The sequence below is a fragment of the Lissotriton helveticus genome, chromosome 9 (genome assembly GCF_964261635.1).
Source record: "Lissotriton helveticus chromosome 9, aLisHel1.1, whole genome shotgun sequence".
In the NCBI taxonomy this organism is placed as follows: Eukaryota; Metazoa; Chordata; class Amphibia; order Caudata; family Salamandridae; genus Lissotriton; species Lissotriton helveticus.
This window is the reverse complement of record NC_136070.1, coordinates 1,214,960,160-1,214,986,963: the sequence shown is the minus strand read 5'-3', so window position 1 is coordinate 1,214,986,963 and position 26,804 is coordinate 1,214,960,160. Positions and strand designations below refer to the sequence as shown.

Genomic DNA, 26,804 nt, shown 5'->3' with positions numbered 1-26,804 from the left:
ACCTCTCCGAGAGTTTGAAGTGGATTTGGGTGACTTCTACATATATTCAGAAATCCTTCTCTTGAAGTGTCATGCATCCCTTTGATACCATATAGGCCTTAAAGAGATTATTTGGCTGGTGATAGCTGAGGGGTAAAAAGACAAAATATAGAATTCAAAATATAGAATTACCAAAATATCGAAGTCAAAATATAGAATGGACAAAATATCGAATGGACAGAATATAATGGTGAAAATATCGAATTGAAGGTAAGTAATTTAATATCGAATAGTAATTTTTACCCCCATGCTATCCAACGCTTTCCCTACTGTTGCACTCTCTGGAGTGGGAATAGTAATTTTTACCCCTACGCAATCCAACGCTTTTCCTTCTGTTGCACTCACTGGAGTGGTAATAGTAAATGTTCTATTTATTATTTCATTAATTTTAAATTACTTTTAAGACATTTAAAAAAATTCGATATTTTGATGAACTATATTTTTTAAAACTATGTTTTTGATTTGATATTTTTGTACTTACCTGTTTGTAGATAGGAATTCGATATTTTTGCATTCTATATTTTTTGTTCTATATTTTGGTAATTGTATATTTGTGAATTCGATATTGTGTCAGTTATCCCAGTGTTCTGCATAGTTTCTATTCCTTTCTCTTCATGGTCAGAAATGTAACTCTGTGCAGGTTGTTAGACTTTACGTGGGAGGACAGCTGTGTGGGCTAGTTGTTTTCAGTGACTTTACAATGTACAGTGGCACAAACTGGTCTGTATTCGAAAGTAGCGATTCACAGTTATTTTTTAGTGGCTTGACATGTGTGTTTTTGTAGACCTCCTTGTGGGTTAGGGAGGTGTTCTGAAGTTGTTCAGCAAAGAACCATGCGTTGGGAGCCCAGTCCAATGTTAAGGGATTTTGCATTGCAGAAACCCACTGGAGGAGATGATTCCATGGAGGTCCCAGGGAGGGAAATTGTAAAATGTCCCCCAATCGCAACGAGAAAACTCTGTGCATTGGGCTCTTGTTAATTTGTTCTGCAAGTACCATCTCCTGTTTCAGGAGTTTGTTCTTGCAGTACAAAATACTTTACCGAACGGACATGTCATGGGTCCTTCTCATGAAAGGGAATCTGGCTCAAGACTTGCAGGAAGCCCTAAGTTTTGATACAAATTTTTTAAGTGTTGATATGTAGCGCGTGGGTTGAGGCTAGACACGCTCCCTGTAGATCTAGAAAAGTTCCCCTAGGAATTCTCAGCATGATCCCTGTAAGTCTGGATTTATTAAAGAGTAAATTAATTTAGAAAATATATGGTAGAAACAGCGGATCAACAGCACCAAGCAAACCTGATACCAGCTATGTCTACTTCAACAGCAGGCTGGAAATAGGCAGACTTGAAAAATACATTGTTTTGATCTGCTCTTAACTTATACCTATGTTTCTAAACAGCATTGTGCTAATTTATTCCAACTCTCTTAGAAGATATGCATAAGGTTATGTTGTGTGTAATGAAGAATTATATTTCCAGACTGTTATAGACTGTTTTCTAGGGAGTTTCCTAGGTAGCGTGGGTGAAGACATCAGCTGTTAGTTGGGAAACCATCAAACAATTGTGGGATGTATCCCATTTGACTGCAGTTGTTTAATGTGATGGATGATATAATGCTACAATTGTGCTTCCGAGGTTATTACATCTTATACCAACTTGTCGTATACTTTCAAACTCCTGTAGTGTATGTTATAACGTGCCACAATGTCTTCTTCCAGTTTCTGAAGATGCTCCATCCTTGGTAAAGCCAGAAGTCCAGAAACGGATGCATGAGAAGCAAAACCTGGTCTTAGACAGGTGCATATTGCACAGACAACCACCAATGAGAATCTACAAAAAGGTCAAAACCTGCAAGAAAGAGAATATTCCAAGCGATCCACATTCTATGCCGTCCGAACAGCCTGGTGGGCACAGAGATGTCAAAGGTCTTGGTACTACTGTCTCAATGGGGCATATGAATCTACCCTACCCTACATTAGTAGTAACTAGCAGTGACAACCAGCAAGTAGAGATATTGAATGGCTTTAAAATTCCAGTATTGAAAGAGACCAAAGACGAAAGTGGTATTAACAGGGAGCCGGCGCCCATGAAGTCTGCACACCTGCGACTCAGCACGATGAATTCCATGGCAAAGACAGAGGAGACACTAGAAGGTACGTGATGTTCTGAATTGTGATGAGCTGAGCATTTTGGCCTTTATAAACACCAGCATCACACAATGAATAACTTCTAGAATGAACGATCGCTGCCAGCAGCGCTATTATCTGCTGCAGTATTGCTAGACAACAGAAAGACCACTCTACTGGACGCAAATCCTTCTTTAGGCCACAATGGGTTCCACATTAGGTATCTCTTAATTAATGTAGGTTACACAGATTTGAGGACTTCCTTCTTTGCATTAAGTGTGGCAGTTATTCATCCACTAAAATGTTACCTTATTTTTTTATTTTTATTATTGTTTACAGTAATGGAAGAATTGAGGCAAAACCACCTGAAAGTGTCTTCATTTGGGGGTAGATACTTCCAGAAAGGATGCATGAGCGGCTGGATTGACAGATGGGTCAGGTGATTGATGGGTACTTTTCAGACACAGTAAGATAGGAGCTTCCATGAGGAAGTAGAGGGAAGGCTCAAAGACCATTATAGATGGATACTCATAATGTATTTCAGTATTTGTATTCAGGGTTGCCGCTACGTTGTTTGTTCTATTTATTCACATATTACGGTCAGTCACATTGATCACTGCACGATTTTTTATATCTTTTTCATGACCCAGTTGTCTGTTTTAATGGAATATATAGTCATCTTTGAATAGGCATGCTTTTTAGGGCGAGGCCTCCGCCCACGTAAGTGGGAGGAGTTTCGAGATCCTAATGTTAAAGAAGAGAAAAAAAAAGTATCTCCTAGGGCTTTTGCGAGACAAATTCCACACATTCCTTAGTCTGGTATCTCATCTGGCCAGTGATTCGTCTTCGTTGTGGTGTCGTTTTAATAGGCTTGAAGTGATAGGGTAAATGTAGTTTTCGGACGCCATGTTGGGCATTTTTCGTGCGTGCTCGCGCAAAGAAGTACATTAATTATAATTAGGAGCTGTCAGGGTGCCTCCGTAAGTGAATCCAGATGGCCGGGCGCGTTCACCATTCAGCAGCGCTCAGCGCGCAGCTGCTCCATGCCAGGCCGGGAAAGGGCTTCATTAGTTCAAGAATTCTAAAAGCAAGCATCTATCGGAAGTGGGAGATAGGAACCTTTTGACTGTTTTCATATAGTTCAGAGATTCAATTTCATTCCTCTTTAAATATCACTCTTTAGGTGTTCAAGGTTTGTGTATATTTTTTTTACATATCTTAAGACAATCCAAAAGTATTTTTTCAAGATGAAATGCCAAAGCAGCACAATGCAGAGCAATGACATACTACAAGTGGCATACTATAATATTTTTTTAATAAGGGGCAAGACGTTGAAAGCCTAATAGCATTCTCAAAGTTTATGTGTAGTGTTCATAAAAGCAGCAAATCTGGGATAAGCTGGGGGGAACTACCTTTCGCTCTAAAGGCTGTCTGTCAACAGGTTTCCCCTTTCAGAAGTCTAACTGGAATTCTTCAGGACTGTTTATATGGAATAGTTGCACTATTCTAGCAGACAGTAAAGCATCTGATTACAGTGGTCTTGGGGGCAGAAAACATGACCGCCTTGCTCCTGTCACACTCACATACGTGTATATGACAATTGTGAGAGTGCAGTTTGAGAGTTGAGAGTGCAGATTGAGAGTTGAGAGTGCAGATTGAGAGTGCAGATTGAGAGTGCAGTTTGAGAGTGCAGTTTGAGAGTGCAGAGTGGCGGTGCAGAGTGCAGAGTGGCGGTGCAGAGTGGGGGTGCAGAGTGCGGAGTGGCGGTGCAGAGTGGCGGTGCAGAGTGGGGGTGCAGAGTGGGGGTGCAGAGTGGGGGTGCAGAGTGGGGGTGCAGAGTGGGGGTGCAGAGTGGCGGTGCAGAGTGGCGGTGCGGCGGTGCAGAGTGGCGGTGCAGAGTGCAGAGTGGCGGTGCAGAGTGCAGAGTGGCGGTGCAGAGTGGCGGTGCAGAGTGCAGAGTGGGGGTGCAGAGTGGGGGTGCAGAGTGGGGGTGCAGAGTGGGGGTGCAGAGTGGGGGTGCAGAGTGGGGGTGCAGAGTGGGGGTGCAGAGTGGCGGTGCAGAGTGGCGGTGCGGCGGTGGGTGCAGAGTGGTGGTGCAGAGTGGCGGTGCAGAGTGGCGGTGCAGAGTGGTGGTGCAGAGTGGCGGTGCAGAGTGGCGGTGCAGAGTGCAGAGTGGCGGTGCAGAGTGCAGAGTGGCGGTGCAGAGTGGCGGTGCAGAGTGGCGGTGCAGAGTGCAGAGTGGCGGTGCAGAGTGGCGGTGCAGAGTGCAGAGTGGCGGTGCAGAGTGGCGGTGCAGAGTGCAGAGTGGCGGTGCAGAGTGGCGGTGCAGAGTGGCGGTGCAGAGTGCAGAGTGGCGGTGCAGAGTGGCGGTGCAGAGTGGCGGTGCAGAGTGGTGGTGCAGAGTGGCGGTGCAGAGTGGCGGTGCAGAGTGCAGAGTGGCGGTGCAGAGTGGAGAGTGGCGGTGCAGAGTGGAGAGTGGCGGTGCAGAGTGCAGAGTGGCGGTGCAGAGTGGCGGTGCAGAGTGGCGGTGCAGAGTGGCGGTGCAGAGTGCAGAGTGGCGGTGCAGAGTGGCGGTGCAGAGTGCAGAGTGGCGGTGCAGAGTGGCGGTGCAGAGTGGCGGTGCAGAGTGGCGGCGCAGAGTGGCGGCGCAGAGTGGCGGCGCAGAGTGGGGGCGCAGAGTGGGGGTGCAGAGTGGCGGCGCAGAGTGGCGGTGCGGCGGTGCAGAGTGGCGGCGCAGAGTGGCGGCGCAGAGTGGCGGCGCAGAGTGCAGAGTGGCGGTGCAGAGTGCAGAGTGGCGGCGCAGCGGCGCAGAGTGGCGGCGCAGAGTGGCGGCGCAGAGTGGCAGCGCAGAGTGGCGGCGCAGAGTGGCAGCGCAGAGTGGCGGCGCAGAGTGGCGGCGCAGAGTGGCGGCGCAGAGTGGCGGCGCAGAGTGGCGGCGCAGAGTGCAGAGTGGCGGCGCAGAGTGGCGGTGCAGAGTGCAGAGTGGCGGTGCAGAGTGGCGGTGCAGAGTGGGGGTGCAGAGTGGGGGTGCAGAGTGGGGGTGCAGAGTGGGGGTGCAGAGTGCAGAGTGGCGGTGCAGAGTGGCGGTGCAGAGTGGGGGTGCAGAGTGGGGGTGCAGAGTGGGGGTGCAGAGTGGGGGTGCGGCGGTGCAGAGTGGCGGTGCAGAGTGGCGGTGCAGTGCAATGTTGGTGCAGTGGTGCAGAGTGGCGGTGCAGAGTGGCGGTGCAGAGTGGCGGTGCGGCGGTGCAGAGTGGCGGTGCGGCGGTGCAGAATGCAGAGTGGCGGTGCAGAGTGGCGGTGCCGTGGCGGTGCAGAGTGCAGAGTGTTGTTGCAGAGTGGCGGTGCAGAGTGGCGGTGCAGAGTGCAGAGTGGCGTTGCAGAGTGGCGGTGCAGAGTGGCGGTGCAGAGTGCAGAGTGGCGGTGCAGAGTGGCGGTGCAGAGTGGCGGTGCAGAGTGGCGGTGCAGAGTGGCGGTGCGGTGGTGCAGAGTGGCAGTGCAGAGTGGCGGTGCAGAGTGGCGGTGCAGAGTGGCGGTGCAGAGTGGCGGTGCAGAGTGCAGAGTGGGGGTGCAGAGTGCAGAGTGGGGGTGCAGAGTGGGGGTGAAGAGTGGGAGTGCAGAGTGCAGAGTGGCGGTGCAGAGTGGCGGTGCAGAGTGGCGGTGCAGAGTGGGGGTGCAGAGTGCAGAGTGGCGGTGCAGAGTGGCGGTGCAGAGTGGCGGTGCCGAGTGGCGGTGCCGAGTGGCGGTGCCGAGTGGGGGTGCAGAGTGGGGGTGCAGAGTGGGGGTGCAGAGTGGGGGTGCAGAGTGGCGGTGCGGCGGTGCAGAGTGGCGGTGCAGAGTGGCGGTGCAGAGTGGCGGTGCAGAGTGCAGAGTGGCGGTGCAGAGTGGCGGTGCAGAGTGGCGGTGCAGAGTGGCGGTGCAGAGTGGCGGTGCAGTGGTGCAGAGTGGCGGTGCAGAGTGGCGGTGCAGAGTGGCGGTGCAGAGTGGCGGTGCAGTGCAATGTTGGTGCAGTGGTGCAGAGTGGCGGTGCAGAGTGGCGGTGCAGTGCAATGTTGGTGCAGTGGTGCAGAGTGGCAGTGCAGAGTGGCGGTGCAGAGTGGCGGTGCGGCGGTGCAGAGTGGCAGTGCAGAGTGCAGAGTGGCGGTGCCGTGGCGATGCAGAGTGCAGAGTGGTGTTGCAGAGTGGCGGTGCAGAGTGGCGGTGCAGAGTGCAGAGTGGCGGTGCAGAGTGGCGGTGCAGAGTGGCGGTGCAGAGTGGCGGTGCAGAGTGGCGGTGCAGAGTGCAGAGTGGCGGTGCAGAGTGGCGGTGCAGAGTGCAGAGTGGCGGTGCAGAGTGCAGAGTGGCGGTGCGGAGTGCAGAGTGGCGGTGCAGAGTGGCGGTGCAGTGGTGCAGAGTGGCGGTGCAGAGTGGCGGTGCAGTGCAATGTTGGTGCAGTGGTGCAGAGTGGCGATGCAGAGTGGCGGTGCAGTGCAATGTTGGTGCAGTGGTGCAGAGTGGCGGTGCAGAGTGGCGGTGCAGAGTGGCGGTGCAGAGTGGCGGTGCAGAGTGGCAGTGCAGAGTGCAGAGTGGCGGTGCCGTGGCGGTGCAGAGTGGTGTTGCAGAGTGGCGGTGCAGAGTGGCGGTGCAGAGTGCAGAGTGGCGGTGCAGAGTGCAGAGTGGCGGTGCAGAGTGGCGGTGCAGAGTGGCGGTGCAGAGTGGCGGTGCAGAGTGGCGGCGCAGAGTGGCGGCGCAGAGTGGCGGCGCAGAGTGGCGGCGCAGAGTGGCGGCGCAGAGTGCAGAGTGGCGGTGCAGAGTGCAGAGTGGCGGCGCAGAGTGGCGGTGCAGAGTGCAGAGTGGCGGTGCAGAGTGGCGGTGCAGAGTGGGGGTGCAGAGTGGGGGTGCAGAGTGGGGGTGCAGAGTGGGGGTGCAGAGTGGGGGTGCAGAGTGCAGAGTGGCGGTGCAGAGTGGCGGTGCAGAGTGGGGGTGCAGAGTGGGGGTGCAGAGTGGGGGTGCAGAGTGGGGGTGCAGAGTGGGGGTGCGGCGGTGCAGAGTGGCGGTGCAGAGTGGCGGTGCAGAGTGGCGGTGCAGAGTGGCGGTGCAGTGCAATGTTGGTGCAGTGGTGCAGAGTGGCGGTGCAGAGTGGCAGTGCAGAGTGGCGGTGCGGCGGTGCAGAGTGGCGGTGCGGCGGTGCAGAGTGGCGGTGCAGAGTGCAGAGTGGCGGTGCAGAGTGGCGGTGCCGTGGCGGTGCAGAGTGCAGAGTGGTGTTGCAGAGTGGCGGTGCAGAGTGGCGGTGCAGAGTGCAGAGTGGCGTTGCAGAGTGGCGGTGCAGAGTGGCGGTGCAGAGTGCAGAGTGGCGGTGCAGAGTGGCGGTGCAGAGTGCAGAGTGGCGTTGCAGAGTGGCGGTGCAGAGTGGCGGTGCAGAGTGCAGAGTGGCGGTGCAGAGTGGCGGTGCAGAGTGGCGGTGCAGAGTGGCGGTGCGGTGGTGCAGAGTGGGGGTGCAGAGTGCAGAGTGGGGGTGCAGAGTGGGGGTGCAGAGTGGGAGTGCAGAGTGCAGAGTGGCGGTGCAGAGTGGCGGTGCAGAGTGGCGGTGCAGAGTGGGGGTGCAGAGTGCAGAGTGGCGGTGCAGAGTGGCGGTGCAGAGTGGCGGTGCCGAGTGGCGGTGCCGAGTGGCGGTGCCGAGTGGGGGTGCAGAGTGGGGGTGCAGAGTGGCGGTGCGGCGGTGCAGAGTGGCGGTGCAGAGTGGCGGTGCAGAGTGGCGGTGCAGAGTGCAGAGTGGCGGTGCAGAGTGGCGGTGCAGAGTGGCGGTGCAGAGTGGCGGTGCAGTGGTGCAGAGTGGCGGTGCAGAGTGGCGGTGCAGAGTGGCGGTGCAGAGTGGCGGTGCAGTGCAATGTTGGTGCAGTGGTGCAGAGTGGCGGTGCAGAGTGGCGGTGCAGTGCAATGTTGGTGCAGTGGTGCAGAGTGGCAGTGCAGAGTGGCGGTGCAGAGTGGCGGTGCGGCGGTGCAGAGTGGCAGTGCAGAGTGCAGAGTGGCGGTGCCGTGGCGGTGCAGAGTGCAGAGTGGTGTTGCAGAGTGGCGGTGCAGAGTGGCGGTGCAGAGTGCAGAGTGGCGGTGCAGAGTGCAGAGTGGCGGTGCAGAGTGGCGGTGCAGAGTGGCGGTGCAGAGTGGCGGTGCAGAGTGGCGGTGCAGAGTGGCGGTGCAGAGTGGCGGTGCAGAGTGCAGAGTGCAGAGTGGCGGTGCAGAGTGCAGAGTGGCGGTGCAGAGTGCAGAGTGGCGGTGCAGAGTGGTGGTGCAGTGGTGCAGAGTGGCGGTGCAGAGTGGCGGTGCAGTGCAATGTTGGTGCAGTGGTGCAGAGTGGCGATGCAGAGTGGCGGTGCAGTGCAATGTTGGTGCAGTGGTGCAGAGTGGCGGTGCAGAGTGGCGGTGCAGAGTGGCGGTGCAGAGTGGCAGTGCAGAGTGCAGAGTGGCGGTGCAGAGTGGCGGTGCCGTGGCGGTGCAGAGTGGTGTTGCAGAGTGGCGGTGCAGAGTGGCGGTGCAGAGTGCAGAGTGGCGGTGCAGAGTGGCGGTGCAGAGTGGCGGTGCAGAGTGGCGGTGCAGAGTGGCGGTGCAGAGTGGCGGTGCAGAGTGGCGGTGCAGAGTGCAGAGTGGCGGTGCAGAGTGGCGGTGCAGAGTGGCGGTGCAGAGTGGCGGTGCAGAGTGGCGAGTGGCGGTGCAGAGTGGGGGTGCAGAGTGGGGGTGCAGAGTGGGGGTGCAGAGTGACAGTGAGTGCAGAGTGACAGTGAGTGCAGAGTGACAGTGAGTGCAGAGTGACAGTGAGTGCAGAGTGACAGTGAGTGCAGAGTGACAGTGAGTGCAGAGTGACAGTGAGTGCAGAGTGACAGTGAGTGCAGAGTGAGTGCAGAGTGACAGTGAGTGCAGAGTGAGTGCAGAGTGACAGTGAGTGCAGAGTGACAGTGAGTGCAGAGTGAGTGCAGAGTGACAGTGAGTGCAGAGTGACAGTGAGTGCAGAGTGACAGCAGAGTGACAGTGAGTGCAGAGTGACAGCAGAGTGACAGTAGAGTGACAGTGAGTGCAGAGTGACAGTAGAGTGACAGTGAGTGCAGAGTGACAGCAGAGTGACAGTGAGTGCAGAGTGACAGCAGAGTGACAGTGAGTGCAGAGTGACAGCAGAGTGACAGTGAGTGCAGAGTGACAGCAGAGTGACAGTGAGTGCAGAGTGACAGCAGAGTGACAGTGAGTGCAGAGTGACAGTGAGTGCAGAGTGACAGTGAGTGCAGAGTGACAGTGAGTGCAGAGTGACAGTGAGTGCAGAGTGACAGTGAGTGCAGAGTGACAGCAGAGTGACAGTGAGTGCAGAGTGACAGTGAGTGCAGAGTGACAGTGAGAGCAGAGTGACAGTGAGAGCAGAGTGACAGTGAGTGCAGAGTGACAGCAGAGTGACAGTGAGTGCAGAGTGACTGCAGAGTGACAGTGAGTGCAGAGTGACTGCAGAGTGACAGTGAGTGCAGAGTGACTGCAGAGTGACAGTGAGTGCAGAGTGACTGCAGAGTGACAGTGAGTGCAGAGTGACAGTGAGAGCAGAGTGACAGTGAGAGCAGAGTGACAGTGAGAGCAGAGTGACAGTGAGTGCAGAGTGACAGCAGAGTGACAGTGAGTGCAGAGTGACTGCAGAGTGACAGTGAGTGCAGAGTGACTGCAGAGTGACAGTGAGTGCAGAGTGACTGCAGAGTGACAGTGAGTGCAGAGTGACTGCAGAGTGACAGTGAGTGCAGAGTGACAGTGACAGCAGAGTGACAGTGAGTGCAGAGTGACAGTGAGTGCAGAGTGACAGTGAGTGCAGAGTGACAGTGAGTGCAGAGTGACAGTGAGTGCAGAGTGACAGTGAGTGCAGAGTGACAGCAGAGTGACAGTGAGTGCAGTGACTGCAGAGTGACAGTGAGTGCAGAGTGACAGTGAGTGCAGAGTGACTGCAGAGTGACAGTGAGTGCAGAGTGACTGCAGAGTGACAGTGAGTGCAGAGTGACTGCAGAGTGACAGTGAGTGCAGAGTGACTGCAGAGTGACAGTGAGTGCAGAGTGACTGCAGAGTGACAGTGAGTGCAGAGTGACTGCAGAGTGACAGTGAGTGCAGAGTGACAGTGAGTGCAGAGTGACAGCAGAGTGACAGTGAGTGCAGAGTGACAGTGAGAGCAGAGTGACAGTGAGAGCAGAGTGACAGTGAGAGCAGAGTGACAGTGAGTGCAGAGTGACAGCAGAGTGAGTGCAGAGTGACAGCAGAGTGACAGTGAGTGCAGAGTGACTGCAGAGTGACAGTGAGTGCAGAGTGACTGCAGAGTGACAGTGAGTGCAGAGTGACTGCAGAGTGACAGTGAGTGCAGAGTGACTGCAGAGTGACAGTGAGTGCAGAGTGACTGCAGAGTGACAGTGAGTGCAGAGTGACTGCAGAGTGACAGTGAGTGCAGAGTGACTGCAGAGTGACAGTGAGTGCAGAGTGACAGTGACAGCAGAGTGACAGTGAGTGCAGAGTGACAGTGAGTGCAGAGTGACAGTGAGTGCAGAGTGACAGTGAGTGCAGAGTGACAGCAGAGTGACAGTGAGTGACAGTGAGTGCAGAGTGACAGTGAGTGCAGAGTGACTGCAGAGTGACAGTGAGTGACAGTGAGTGCAGAGTGACAGTGAGTGCAGAGTGACTGCAGAGTGACAGTGAGTGACAGTGAGTGCAGAGTGACAGTGAGTGACAGTGAGTGCAGAGTGACAGCAGAGTGACAGTGAGTGCAGAGTGACAGTGACAGTGACAGCAGAGTGACAGTGAGTGCAGAGTGACAGTGACAGCAGAGTGACAGTGAGTGCAGAGTGACAGTGAGTGCAGAGTGACAGTGAGTGCAGAGTGACAGTGAGTGCAGAGTGACAGTGAGTGACAGTGAGAGCAGAGTGACAGTGAGTGCAGAGTGACAGTGAGTGCAGAGTGACAGCAGAGTGACAGTGACAGCAGAGTGACAGTGAGTGCAGAGTGACAGCAGAGTGACAGTGTCAGCAGAGTGACAGTGAGTGCAGAGTGACAGTGAGTGCAGAGTGACAGTGAGTGCAGAGTGACAGTGAGTGCAGAGTGACAGTGAGTGCAGAGTGACAGTGTGTCAGGGTGCACATTGTGTGAGTGTGCAGAATGAGTGTGCAGGGTAAACAGTGTGTGACTATGCAGGGTGACATTGGGAGTGTGCGGGTGAGCAGTGTGTGAATGTTACGGGGCAGTGTGTGAGTGTGCAGAAAACACCACACACACATACACCACACACACATAACGCACACACAAACCACACACCTCAGTCTCTCAACACCACACACTTGTCACCACTCAACACAACACACTCACCACCACACTCTCCACCACACTCACTCCCCAGGCTCACCCCCACAGACTCACCAGCACACACTCACCAGCACACAGAAAACAACACACACAACAACACACCCCCAGCCGTCAATGAATGCTTTCACCATGCACAAACACCAACAACCATCATCCATCTGTGCACGCTTTTACCAAGCACACACCCACCAGCCGTCAGTGCACCCTTCCACCAGGCACACACACCTCCAGCCGGCAGTGCACTTTTCCACCAAGCAATCGCAGTATGGTACACTTTACTTTTAAACATATTCATATAAAGCACAGCATGCCACCATTGGTAAAATTACAATTCAACCAACATACTTCCACTACACACCACATGCACACACTCCATAACACATGGCAAAAAGACATTGGCATTTACAATGCCATTAGCTCAAACTCAAATAAATCCGAGCCCGATTGCATTTCTAATGCTTGTTTAAAATGTCTTTAAATTGTTCAAAGCTTCATAGATCTTTTTTGACTGCCGATAGGCTGTCATTTCGGATGAAAAAAAAGTACATTTCTCAAATTTGGCTGTTGAATGGACACCTCGTCAGACTTTGCCGTTCGCTGCTGGATTTTCTTGGGACCTACAACCACTTCTTGCGGAACCCGCTTCGCGGGTCCCGCTGTGGCGCGTTAGCCGCCTGTGTGCAGAGCTGTGGACATTACCTGCGAGGGACTGGGTGAGTGCAGGGCTGCGAGCGGCGGGATAGGACTACGTTTCCCAGCAGTCCTGTTAACCCGCGCCACCTGCCACCTGGCCGCTCTCCCTGCAAGCCCCGCCCCACTTACAGCTTAACTCTCCTCCTATAAATTCAAACAGCAACTCCCGCGTCGCGGGAGCGCCCGGGGCTAAGCCCGGGCAAAGGGCGGGCCCTCTAAGGCCCTCATAGGCCGGATAAGGCCAGGCAGGGCCTACTCTCTTCAGTTAATTGTCTGCACCCTGGACTATTATTTGTCTTTTGCTACTTGCTTCCTCAAAGCTTTGTACCCATAGCTGTTTGTTATGCCTTCCCCGGCCACGGAGGGTACCCCTATGAAGCCGGGGGGAGTTAAAAATGGGACCTTAGATAATTATTTTCCTCGGGCTGTGGGAGATGGGGAGAAGGAAAGCACTTTGACTAAGCTCAGGGCGGAGCGTAGACGTTCCATTGAAAACTTGAAAAATAGGCCCCTAGGAGATCACTGTATACCATTTAGCGGGGAGCCATCCTCATTGGACGATGTCCCTCTCTTGCTGAGGGATTGCACCAATAACCCCACTGAACCGATCACTAATGTTACCCCCCCCATTAGTCCTAGTTGTGTGACTGTTGATCTAACTACCCAGCCCCCACCTGCCATTAAAGGTAGGAAAGCCAGACCTAAGCCAACTCTTGCGCATGGGGTACATGGCCCCCCACCTAACAAACGTAGGAGAAAGTCGAGGGGTGGCCAGGGAAAAACTAAATCAAAAATTCCTCACACTGATTTTGGGAGAACTCTAAAACCCCCCCCCCCAACTACTGAGAGGTTATTGGAAGATGTACATATGACACCGCCCGAAAAGGCTATTATTACATCTGACATGGCTGATGCCACGGTAAATAATGTTACCAATGTTCCTCTTTCTGTTGTTCCGCTAGGAAATTTGGAATTTTTGCTTAGGTCACTGTTATTGCCGATTAGTGAGAGCATTAAAAAGGTTGAGATTAGACTCACTATCCTGGAGGCCACATTAAGCAATATGAAATCTTCGGTTAGCCACCAGGGCAGATCTTTTGAGACTAATCCCCCTCCCATTGTCCCCCCCAACTGCTCTAATACGCCAGGTAGTTTGGTGACCACTGCTGCTCCCCCTTACAACCCCTTATGGCTAATTTAGCTCCAGTCCAGCCACGAAAACCTAATATTCCACCCTTGCCAGTAGGTCCAGCTCCACCTATGCCAATTACTGTCAGTACTGCTCCCCCTCCCCCAGTGAAGCCTGCTGTTAGACCCCGTAGACCCAATCTCCCTCCAGAGGCTAATGATTTTATGGTAATTATGGCCGGTGTACCCCCACTTGAAGTGGGAGAAGGCGAGAACTTTTGCTCACTGAAAAGCAAGGTCATCAAGTGGTTAAATTGGAACCGACCCCTTCCGACCTACCTTAACAACGAAATCATTATGGTGAGAAGGGTACCTTGGGTGGGCAATAGAAAACAAATCTATAATAGGGGATTGCATCCTGGTGAGTTTTCGAGACGCTGGGACTGTTACTTATATATGTCATGGGAAGAATAGATCTCTCGAATCTACAATCCAGACTCTACATGTGTCTTTTTTCTTCCCTCCAACCCCAATGTATCCCGATCAAGCCCATGACAACTGGACGAGGGTCGTCCGGAGGGGTAGAAACCATGACTTTAAGGCTCGGCCAGTTTTTCAACCCCCGGTGGCACCCTTCCATAACTTTAATCGATTTAGCTGTCTGAATGGACTCGAGGAGGTTGATTGACATATGGTTAGAAATACCAAGACGAGGGGAAATGAATGCCCAGATGCTGTAATTATAGGGGATTCAATATTGGATTCTGGGCAGCAAAACCTGTTGGCACTGCAAATTTTACCTAGTAGGGCTAGGGGGACTGAGGAAAATGAGATTACGGTTATGGCTATTGAACCCATAATGGGAGGAAATGGGTTGGAACCTGGCCAGGTGGAGACTGTGGAACGAATTGGGCTTAATGGGGGAACAAAGCATGCTCACGACGAAATGAGAGCCATTTCCTGGAACATAGCAGGTTTGGCAGCCAAATTTAATAATAAAGAGTGGCGTACCTATATTAGCAAATTTCACATAATTAGCCTTCAGGAGACATGGGCCCTAGAAAACAGCAACTTCCATATCCAGGGGTATAAATGCTTTTTCGTCCCGGCACAAAAAACAAGATCAGGGAGAGCCATGGGAGGACTATCTGTATATGTGGACTTAAAACTTCCGGGCAGCTGGTCCATTACGGACTGGAATTCAAATGCTATACAAGCAGTACGGTTTAAAGGGAAGGGGCTAAGTCTTACTGTTTTCATCATTTACAACAACGGGGTAGGGGGAGGCCATACCTCATTTATAGGAGAATTAGATGACAGATTGGGTCAGGAAATCTTGGCCAGGAAAGCGGGACAGGTACCTGCCCTACTGGTCATGGGAGACTTTAACTGTCACTTATGTTCGGCATTGGTTCCAATAGATGCAGAGTGGTCTCATTGCCCTGTAGTGAAAGGGCCGCATTTTTCGCACACACCGGACGGTCTAGCTTTTAGTAAACTCCTTCTCAACTACGATTTAGTGCACACTATTAACATGATGGGTGTGCAGAGGGGTGGCAGTCTACCACCAACATTTAAGGGTAGAGGATGCTCCTCTTTTATTGACTACATTTTAGTTTCTAGACCTCTTATAAATAGAGTTATTAGCGTAGGGATAGAATGGAGCACTTTTAGTGACCACAATCCTCTTGTATTGCGGTTGCTGCATTCGGTGGGCTCAAGAAGTAGATACCAAGGCTCAATTACAGAGAAGGTAACAGACCAGGGAAGAAGATTAAGGTGGTCCAAAATAGATGGGGAAACCTTCTATAAATCCTTGATGGACTCTGGAAAACCTGCCATGGATGACTGTTTAGATATGGGTGTACAAGGTCCACTGTTGCTCGAAGCATTCGGCCAGATTGCTGACCTTATAGATGGTTTATTAAAAACTAGCGCGCCCATAAGGAACCAATGTAATCCACGTTGGTTTGATAGAGATTGCTCAAAGGCTCTGAGGGAGCTTAAAAGCAGCCTCAAAAACAAACCAAGGGATATCCTACAAATTGCTGTGTGTAGGAACAAATATAAGATGGAGACCAAGAGGAGGAAATTAGCTCTACAGGGAGAAGCGTGGGCAGACCTAAGAGAAGCGGGGGAAAACAGGGATATGTCCGGGTTCTGGAGAATTATCAATCAACCAACTTTCCAGGAAAATAATGCCCCGGAGATAGGACTAAATATCCTACCAGAACAGTGGGTCTCTCACTATAAGGGGCTGTATAATCACGAGCCAGGCCCAACAGAAGAGTATGTAGGGACTTCATACGAAGGCACTACAGTAGTGTTTTCCATTAAGGAGATCACTGCTGGAATAGAGGGTTTGACAAAAAATAAGGCCCCTGGCCCGGACGGGATCCCCCCGGATTTGTTTCTGAGCTGTGTAGAACTGTGGGCCCCCATAATGACTAGGGTCATAAATACCGCCATCACTTGTGGTTTACCGCCGTCCTGGTCAAAGGCTATAATCGTCCCTATTTTTAAGAAGGGCCATAGGGACGATCCCCGGTGTTATCGCCCTATTTCTTTGATTGATGTGTCGGCCAAACTCCTGGGAAGGGCGATCCTCAACAGATTGTCCGAGTGGACCGAGGAAAATAACATCTTTTCGGACACTCAGTATGGATTCAGGACGGGGAGGTCCACCAGTGACCAATGCCTGAACCTCTATATGCTGACTGCCAAATACACCATGGCCAGCAACGAAGCCATCTATATGGGGTTCATGGACCTGGCAGCGGCATTCGATCATGTAAATAGGGAGAAACTCTGGGTCATGATGTCTCTTATGGGGATTGAGGTTGGCCTAATTAACATTTTAAGGGAACTCCATAGTGATACCTCAGCAAAAGTCAGATTTAATAGAGAGGGTGGGCTGACCGACTCATTTCCCTGTAAGAGCGGGGTACGGCAAGGCTGTATTCTCGCCCCATTTTTATTCTCACTCTATATAAATAACCTGGAGCAGTTCCTGTTAAATTTAAAAACAGATTGTCCAAGGGTGGGGTCGCGTCATATTCCCGTACTGCTTTATGCAGATGACGCGGTCTGCTCGCACGTACGCCCAGGAGCTTACAGATTTTGATTGACGGATTTGTTGAGTTCATGGGTTCCTTAGATCTTTTTGTCAATCTGGGTAAATCATATGTGCTGTTGGCTGGCAATAAACCATGCACCAAATTCACGTACACGATAGGAAACCATAAAATAGAAGAGGTCAAAACATTCTCCTATCTAGGTGTAACCTTTGACGGGTCTTTACAATTTAACTCCCTGGTTGAGGACCGCTGTTGTAAAATGATTGCTACGAATGGTGCTATTGCAAGTTACGGTAGGAGGGTAGGAAGATGGAGCCCTGAACAGGTGATGAACCTGTATAGCTCCATATGCTGCTCCAAAGTGATCTATGGGGCAGAGGTATGGGGCTTTGTTAATACTGTGAAAATACAGCGGGAAGAAAACAAATACTTAAGAACTATTCTGAGAGTACCCCCAAGCACCGCTGGCTTCATAGTACATAGGGAACTGGGGAGGCCGTACCTAGAAGATCTGGTAAAACTTAGACCAATAGTGGCCTGGTTAAAAATTTGGGTCAACCCCGAGGCGTCTCTGAGCAGGGAAATTTTAAACGACTGCTTAGAAAGAGACAAATGCATGAGAATCCCATGGCTCAACTATGTAAAGAGTACCCTAGAGTCAATCGGCTACAGGAACCTCTTCACTGACCCGGCAGCAATTGTACCACAGCATAAAGTGTTTGTAAAAAAAGCTTTTTTAGATCAAAAAGCACAACAGAGAGCTGAGGCTGAAGGGCCCAAAAAGACCGCGAGGGCTCACAACCTGGTTAAGAGCACAGAGGGAATGGAGCCATACTTGTACCTTATGCATAATGTTCAGGACAGATTTCTGATGTGCCGTTTTAGATTAACTCTACTTCCGCATTTATTGGCATCACCAGCAGGGTTTTTAACCACAACCGAGCAGAAGGGAACCTGCGGCTGCGACAACAGGTCTCCGCAGGATTCCCTTCACTTTGTACTCCTGTGCCCTTTTTACTCAATGCCCAGGCGTAGATTTTTAGTGAAAATCCTAAAACAAGCCAAACTGAAACATGCTAGAGAGGCCTTAATCTATTTACAGAAAGCATCGGATCCTTTAACATTGTGCTGTATAATGAATTTTATTAAAGTGGCGGTCCGATTAAGGGTAACCAGAGGAGAGGAATGATTCCTAAAAACTGTTATTAATCTTCTTTTAAAAGTGTCTAATTCCTTCTTCTCTTCTGTCAAATGTAAATAATTATCACATCTAGGATTCTGATAATGGTTTAATGATATTTTATATTTTATATTTTTAACCATGTATATATGTATGTGCTTTTATGGTGATTTTTAATCATCGAATAAAGAATCCTTGAATTGAATTGAATTGACTCTTAGTGGATTACGTTGTTCATATGTCAACGTATCACAGTTTCTCTCCATGGATACAAGGTCGTCCTATTTACATGCTTGACCAGATATCCATACAGTGAAGTTTAGGTTCTTTACAACAGAAGGGTTGAGGCACTTGACTCAGCTGAGGGTAGGCAGATGTGATTCAATAGGCTAGAGACCCATTGGGTATTTTTATGCGGGTGATGATGATCTTGTGGAGAGGCTCTTGTAAATTGACAGGGCTAAGGACGATATGATTTCACTGAGTGAAGGTTCTGGTAATACAAATGGGTGGAAACCACAATCATAAATTTGGGTAGAGACTTCTGTGATGCAAAGACATAAAGCCTCATATGATACAGTGTGTTGGAATCTTATGTGATGCCCTTGTATGTGCTCTAAATGGCTGGAAGCCCCATGATGTAGTTTCGCAAAGGTACCTTTTGGGCGCAGACATTTTTAGTAGAATTCCAGTGATCTTCCTTTGATGTAACATTCCTGGGATACCTTTGGGATGAATTTTTATTTAATGTAGCATGGTGTAGGCATCTTGCATAAAGTTAGATAAACACCCTGGATCCAGCTGGGCGAAGCCTTGGTGTCCAGTGGTTAATTTGTAAAATAATAAGTGCCAGAGCCAATGTTTTGCTTAAAAGCCCACGGCCAGCGCTATGGACGTCAGAGTGCTGTATATAAAGCTTGTGTAGACGTTATTCCACCTCATGCCTCTTTCACCCAAAAGCTGCCACTCCTTGACTCTTTATCTCAAACCTACTTTCACGCTTTGTCACTTTTTTTTCTTTTGCTTCCTCCCTCTCTCACTGTTTTGTGATTTTCTGTCTCATGCTCTGGATCAAAGTCCTTTGCGGAAAAATAAGTGTTGGACCCCAAAAATAGATACCATTGTGCCCACCACCGACTCAAATGAAGAACTGTTGGTGCCACTGAATGCCAACTGGCAAAGGGACTTTTCAGACAGTCTGTGTGATCTATTTTGTTTGAGATTCTGGAGTCCGATCTGGATGGGGGCTCATGTGCTATAGACACCGACAGTCTAGTTTTCGTTGATCCACTGGGATGTAGGTTGGCTGGAGATGCCTATAAGAAAGTTTAAAAAAACATGCTTTTAAAATATTTGAATGGAACCTTCCATAATGTAGTCACGTTACTGCTCCTGCGATAAAGGTCACAGGACACACATGTAATGCAGTTAGGTAGAAGCCTGTAATATGTTTGCAGCCAACATCCAATGCTCGGTAGCGGTAAACATCGTTTACATCGCATGCCATTACAACGCGGTCGTTACGACTGTGTTGTTACATCGCAAACCATTACAATGCATGTCGTTACAACGACTTGCTGTAGGGGGCAGAAGGTGTTGGATTTAAAATCCAACAACTTCCCTACTGTTGCACAGACTGGAGTTGGAATAGTAAATTATACTATTCCAACATCCAGCGCCCTCTACAGCAAGTCGTTGTAATGGTATGCAATGTAACAACGTGGTCGTTGTAACGACTTGCGTTGAAATGGTATGCGATGTATCGCATGTGTTGTAATGTTGCCTATTCCTCTGCAGCCTCTTGTGATGGAGATCTGTGGATACTCCTTTTGATGTGGTTTGTCTTGAGACTACTCTGATACAGTTGAGTTGAAATCCGTTAAAACTCTTGTGAGTTAGTCCTGCACTAAAACAGTCGAGGTCATCATTTTCTGATCTAACTGAGCTGATACAAATGACTGAACCACTTCTGATGCAGTTGAGCAAAATGTTTTCCGATGCAGCTGATTTAATGCTGTTGAGCTGAACTGTTTCCGAAACTCCTGAGTTGATGTAGTTGGGTTGATCCTTCCCTGATAGAGCCGAGTCAATCATCCTGTGATGCAATTCAGTTGACCCTCTCCTCTGATATCTTTGAATGAAACCTGTCCTGATTCAGTTGAGTTGAACCTTCTTCAATGCAGCTGAGTGTAACCACTTCTGATGCTTTTCAGTGAAATCCCAGATGCAGTTCGTCGGGAACCCTTGTGGATAGTGACATGTGATCTCAGTAAAAATACACATTCCACGGGAAGAGGTGGGGTTATTATGGCATGATTTCGGCCGACAAAAGTCCTACTGCAATTCTGCACACTTGCTTAGTGCAGAACTAATCTCTCATGCAAAATAGTCATCTTATACTGAAAAAATGTTTTTACAAAGTTTTATCCAGACTTGCTAGGTTTCCTCAGAAAATTTGGAATTATTGAATTTCCTGCAGAAAAGTAGAGGTCTTTATTTGATGTAGAATTTGACAACATACTTTGTAAACATTCTAGGAAATCAACACACAAGCAAAACCTGGGAGTAGAATTGTTTAGAGATAACAAGATATTTAGTTAAACTCTTACTGGCACAGAGAAACTGATTGGCACATGTTGTGAGTGTGGTTTGGCCTTTTCCCTTGGTAATTGCATTTTAAAGCCCATTATTTACTATCAGTCACTGCTACTGATGGGCGATGACAGTAACAGAAACAAATGGTTGAAAACGGTAATCCACAGGACAAAAGCATGTTTTATGGGCCCCCGCAGAAAGCTTAATAAACTTTCAGTACATTGTAGAACTGACTGTAAATTTGTCTTCCTTTCTTTTTGTGTTTGCAGTGCAGAAGCCGGTGGCTGGCAGCAGGAGGGTGGCACCCGTTCTCATTACTTTGGGCACCCTGATGAGAGGATCTGTGTTCGTAAGTCTTTCCGCTTGTCTTCTCACCCACAATGCCCCCTGACAGATGCCCACTGGCACAGGGTGCCAGCCAAGAGGAGTCCATATGGCTCCCAAGCCAAAAATGTGTCTGTGTTCTCCATTCTGATCTCCCACAGGGGGCAGGATTTCAGAGCCAGGATTTCCTCGTTGGTGATATTGTGCTATACAAATACACATAACATAAGTAAATACCAAGCAGGGGCAGACTGGATAGATGGATGTCAGGTTAACCCCTGTTGATCTGGAAGACAGTAGACTGCTTTCTGGGCTCAAAGGATCCTCAGCTCATCCAGCCCTTAAAGCAGCCATCAGGGGGAGCATATATATTATGTTTTAATAGATACATAGATAATTTACTGCTGTTGAGAAATAAGGCTCCTCAGGTCCATGAGAGATTCTGAAGTCTTGTAATATTTCAGTGGTTTTCCTTCAGTGCACTCTGTAAAAGCTATGTCTTATTTAGACAGCATATTTGGAAAAATGTCAAATGAATTGGTTGACCCCACTGCTGCTTTTCAACATGTGTGTCTGTCATCGCCATTCGGAAGCAAAGAAGGTGTTTTGTTGGGTTTGTGCCAGTCTCATTGCAGACATTTTTAAAAGTGCAGCTTCTTGACGAAGAAGATAGATGTACAAGATTCACGTACACCTCCAGCCCCTTATGACACACACACACACGCAACAGGAGCACACATAGCTTCAGCCATTTGTAGACGCACAGGTACCTTCGAAACTAATACTCACACAAACACACACACAACACAAAACACATACACACCCCGGTGGTGTATACAAGAAAGCAGGGCCGGACTGGCTGCAGCAGGCACCGGGCATTTCCCAGGTCTACAGTAGGGGTGGGGGCCGGTTTTGTGCCCATGGGGGCTGCTTTTGTCACTGGGGGCTGGTTGCAATATCGGCCCCCTGTAAGAAAAGCGGGGTGGTGCCTCCTGCTAGCAAACCTCCCCGCTCCCATGGCCAGTCGAAAAGCAACCTGCCAGTGCTGGTTGCTGTTCTCAGTCTGGCCCTGAGGGTCAGGTACTAAAACCAATTTTGTGGTCTGCAGGAGCACACATACCTTCAGCCATTTGCAGTTACTATGTGTACTTTCTGCCGCAGCAACGCATCTGTGGAGACACCCATGAACACACACCTTCTGCCACCCAAAGAGATTGCCTCCTACCACCCACAGAAGGCAAATACTATCTGCAGAGACGTACGCCCCTCCGGCGTGTACAGTAGACACAAACACACACATCGCTACTACATGCACACGGAACACAAAACCTCTGCCATCTGCATGCACACAGCTTTGCCTATTGCAGACATACACAACTTCTACCTTTGCCACACCTGGTCCTGATTTGAAGAGAGAAACAGGAATCAATAAAAGTGTCATCCCACTTCTGAAAGCCCCTGCAGAGTGGTGTTTACATGCATCTGTGCCCCGAGCAGGATTAAGTTCAATGCTTTCTGTTGGTAAAATGAGGAGTAACAAAGATAGGCAGCGGTACCCGGGGTCTAGTGGTGGACTGTGGGACCTTTAATACTAAAGGGGATCTCTGAACTCTGACAGGGAGAAGATAAAAGGAGACAAGATAGAGGCAATTTTTGATCTCCTCTCCTCTTCCTGCCCCACCTGGCCAATATCAGTCTACAGTGTGGACCACGGGAGGCAGGTCCAAGCAGTGTTTCCAATCCCAGGAGGAACTCAAGCCCAGCAGAACAAGATCTGCTGAGACACAAAACCATGGGGACGCTTGGAGGCATCATGATTGCAAAGGAAGGCAATGGACGTGGAGCAGAGTAGGACCTCCCTTCAATTCTCAGCCTCGGAGCACAGTGGAATTTACAAACAGCAAGGAAGGCAGTAGACAACAACCCACACGGACACATAGGTGCAGGAAACCTTGGAAAACCATGAACTGTGCATACATGTGACTTTCACATCAGATAGTCGTTAGTACTGCTGTACGGTTTGCATGTACAGCTCCTGTGTTGGCCTGCAAATGAGCAATACGGATATGTATTGCGAAGAGGTCTGGCAGCCATCTTGATGATACTTCTGGAGAGCCTTGTGTAGCTTTAGTGTATTTACATGTTAACATGGGATGCTTCCTGAAGACTGTATCTCTTTAGTAGTGGAGGCATTCTACCTTCAAGTATCTTTGTTGGCGAAGACCTGCTGCCTTTTAAGTGTGGGATGACTCTCCTAGTCCATTAGTGGGGCATGATAGGTACATGTTTAGGTCTGCTGGCTTTTAGAGGGGATATGCGTGAGACCAGTTGTATGTGAAGGTAACTGGAAAGATCTAAGAAAGCACTTCGCTACATTTTTGTCATACTGGTAATGCAAAATGATATCATGAGCCAGGATTGGGGCCCAGATATACGTAGATGTCTAGATGAAAGTCTGACTCTGTCTTGTACTGCATACGTTTGTGGTGCCCAATCGAAACAATAAAATTGGGATGGGTGGAATGTTTGAATTAATCTCAACCTTTGGTAATTACTTGGAAAAGCATTCCAGTCCATTGCTTTTGCCCACCCTGCCACTCCAGACTTGATCTTGCTCATACAGGATCGGTGTAGCCCAATTGCCTCGCCAGTTTCCCCCACCCCACAGACAGGAACTTAAGCAACCCCAGACTGGTTTTGACCTTGTTTGGCTCCTGGAATACTTGAAATAATTGCAGCCTCTGGCAGTCATTTTGGCCACATTCCAGTCCACTGTATTGCCACCACGCTACTCCAGAAAGATACCAGCCATGTGCATTAGCTCCTAAATCTTTCTAGTGAATCTTGGGTACTGCAAGAAAATTCCATAAACAATGGATAGTGTTGAGGTTCAGAGAAGTTCCGAGTGACTTACTCTCTCTTCTTGTTTGAACGTGTCCATGAAATACGTTGATACAAAGGTACATCAAATGACCAAGACCAACAAAAAAAACAAATACAATGCAGCAGACCCTTGTGTGGGGAATGGATTACCAGCCATTGAATGGTATCTAGTCCTTGGTCATGGTGGTGTGCTTCAAGCCTCAGCTGTGGTTCCCAGCTCACGTAGGCTCACTATCGTGGGGTCCGGAGGTGATCATCCAAGGAGCAGGGACCGCAAGGGAGGCATGCCTTGTGACCAAAGATTATGAGTTTTGTCTGGGCGGAGTGGGGGGGAATACCTCAGATGTAAGTGGGGTAATGCTATGAGTTATGCATATATCCTTGATGTTTTTTGCCTACGTCGGTGTTGGGTATGGGCATCATGGTGTATGGTTCAACATTCATTGAAGTGGGATGAGCTTTAGAAAAAAATTTACTTTGCATGAATGTCAATGCTAAAGGGTAATAAGTCAAATTTTATGTATTGCAGATTTTAAGAAACCATGTTTCCTTGTGTTCCAGGGCCTTTCAGACGTCCTTTTTAAAGACCAGTCCAACCTGTGTGTGGTGAGCAACGGAGCTGAGTGTCTGAAAATCTCCAAACGGTTTTACCTGGACAACGCCCCAGAGGAGTTCATCGAGAGGTTACGACAGCACGTAAGGCACCAACATATTTAACTGAGTTTCTGCTTTCCTGGACAAGCCCTATAGTACCTATAGCTATTTTGTCTCATGGCTTCTCGAGGCAGCTAAATGGCGATTGAATGGACCAGTTTGCTCCCACATTCCTTGACCCTCCATTTCAAAATGATGTCCTTCTCTGCCCACCAAAAATTGTTTATCATTTTTTTTGTGTGTATGTTATACCCGTGCGCCCAAAGGATGCCTCTGAGTTATCCGACTGTCCAAATCCATCAGAGCTTGTAATGCACAATTGAGGGAAAGAAGAAGGATAATGAACCGGCATCCCGTCTTCCACTGAGGTCATTTAATTAGAAAGTGTGGGATGCCACCCACAAAATCTGTAACAACTTCAGTCTATTTCCAACTATGTGAATAGGCTGAAATTGTTACAGATTTTGGTGTGTGACAATCCCTCTCTTTCAAATCAAATCCATGGTGGCATAATCTAACAACTCCTCAAAAGAAGTATGTCCTCCTTAGATAACTCGTTGTGAACTTCCAGGTAGGTTTTCACTTCCTTTTCCAACTCCACCATTGCTAGTTAACCCTATTTCAGCCAAAATAACTATACCACCTTCAAAAATGTTTCCTAAACGGCTATCAAAAAGGGAGTGCATCATTTGTGCCCTACATACATCACCAAGCACTATATTCTTCACTCCATCAAATACCCCTCTTCAGTGGAATAAATGAAAATGTAATGTACACTTGTAACTTTACTGAAAGGTGATTAGTTCTCGCTGATGCATCCGACCTCAACCGTGTCCATAGCAGCACAGCGAAAAATGCTTTAGGGTGCACCTCAAAACAAACGATTCACCCCAATACATTTGTAAAAATGCGTGTTCCTAGCTTTTTACTCAATTATGGAATATTTAATTATAACAGCTGTGAAAAACATAGAGGCAAATGCGTCCATATTGTACTCCTCAGACTTTTCTTTCCAGTGGTATCTGGTACCAACTTTACCAAATTCACTGTAATTTACTTGGAAATGATGTCCAACTCAGCTAACCACATAAATCAATTATGTGCTAGAAATGTGCTCAACCATGCATTTTGACACCTCTGCTGTTAACTCTCTTCTCTTTAGGACCAAATAACCTTCAATCATGTTCTTCTTCTTTGCCAATCACCAGAAGGGTATCTGGAAAATACAAGACCTTCTCTACACCCCTCAACATGCTGTGCATCTTTGTCGGAATGCGCTAACCTTGTGCTTGGAGTCCAGCACTCTTCTTTCTTTCACCGCCTCTACAAATGACCATATACATAGGGATATGAGGGCAAGTGGTAGACACGGGGAAAAGGAATGGGATAAGAGAAAAAATAGAGACACTGGAGTCTGACTTATCACTTCTGCTGGACGATGATGTCTGCAGGACGCAGTGGATATCTAAAGGCAGATGGATGCAATGTTAGTATCTTACCAAGAAGGTTCTGCACTTAACTGTAAAAGTGAATGGATATACTTTAGCAATATTTCCATGTAACAAGCTCTCTGTAATTTTATGTGGCACTTGCAATTCCTGAAACTAGACATATAAGAAATGAGTACCTTAAATATAGGTTCATGGACAGTTCCCCCCATGAATAGAACTTTAATACCTTATGCTTTGATATTCATGCATCACATGAGCAACCACGAGGGTCATGTTCGCGCTACATAAAAATTTTCAAATAAATAAATAGTTCTGATTTATGAATACTTCCTGTCACAGGATAATCCTTAAAGTGAAATGCAACATCTTTACAGTCTTAAAGGAGTTCATATGATATGGTTAATGTTTAAACGTTTGAATAGTTCAACATTTGTTTTCACCACACAACATAACTTTTCAGTAAAACTTCTCTGTAGTTCTATTTATTTATTTTATTTATTTCACTTGTATCGCGCAACAGCTACCCAACAAAGGGTTTCCCGGCGCTACTGATTCCGTGGTTTTTCTAGGAGTTGATGATTATCAGATGTTGAACAGCCAGGTTTTTAAGGCCTTCCTGAATTTAAAATAGCTTCTAATGTCCCACATCACAAATCCAAAATGAAGCAAGTGATATTTTGCAAAGTAATTCCTGGAACCATAGAATAAGGGCCGCATAGCAGCAATGTGGAGTCACGATTGCTGCTACGTGGCCTTGAGGGAAGATATACCAAGATATCCAAGATGGCTACTGGTCAACTAGGAAATGCAGTTCATTGTCGAGGTCCTGTCCAATACTGTTTTCTTCGGGAATGCAAAACCTCAGTCCAGACATTGTCAACAATCTGCAGGGACTGCCAGCCTTTCCTTCCTTGAAAAAAGGCACCCTGCTCTCGCCATGTTCCAAGCGATAAGCAATGCCTCTGGCCCTGCTTTTTGACAACAAGACCCTCAAAGACAGAAGAAGCAAAAGGGAGACCAAACATCTTTCTGAACTGAAATACCCCTTCATGAAAGGTGAATGTGGTCTGAACTCCTGATTTAAGGGGAGCCGAGGGACTACAACACTTTGGTCTATAGGAAAGAACACCTTAGCATAATGGATAATAGTGTATACCTGTAGTGGTCAAGGGGTATTCTGTTTACCCATATCTTTTTATAGAGATTTCTCAGGTCCACAGGTAGACAGATATGGCAACTAGTTTGCGCACAACAATGAGTGGTACCATCCGCAAAGATGACTCAATAAGTTCAACAATAACTCCCTAATTTGGCCA

The 26,804-nt window shown here is 49.0% G+C and overlaps 1 protein-coding gene across 1 annotated transcript in view; it reads left to right on the top strand.

The window, feature by feature from the left end:
• The first annotated feature begins 1,762 nt into the window (after positions 1-1,762).
• Positions 1,763-26,804, top strand: part of LOC144783443 (uncharacterized) — a 54,904-nt gene continuing 29,862 nt past the window's right edge. The window contains exons 1-3 of the mRNA XM_078662421.1: positions 1,763-2,191; positions 20,446-20,525; positions 23,945-24,079. Of these exons, the coding sequence (XP_078518547.1) occupies positions 1,804-2,191; positions 20,446-20,525; positions 23,945-24,079 (603 nt within the window). The 5' untranslated portion in view covers positions 1,763-1,803. The remainder of the gene's footprint in view (positions 2,192-20,445; positions 20,526-23,944; positions 24,080-26,804) is intronic.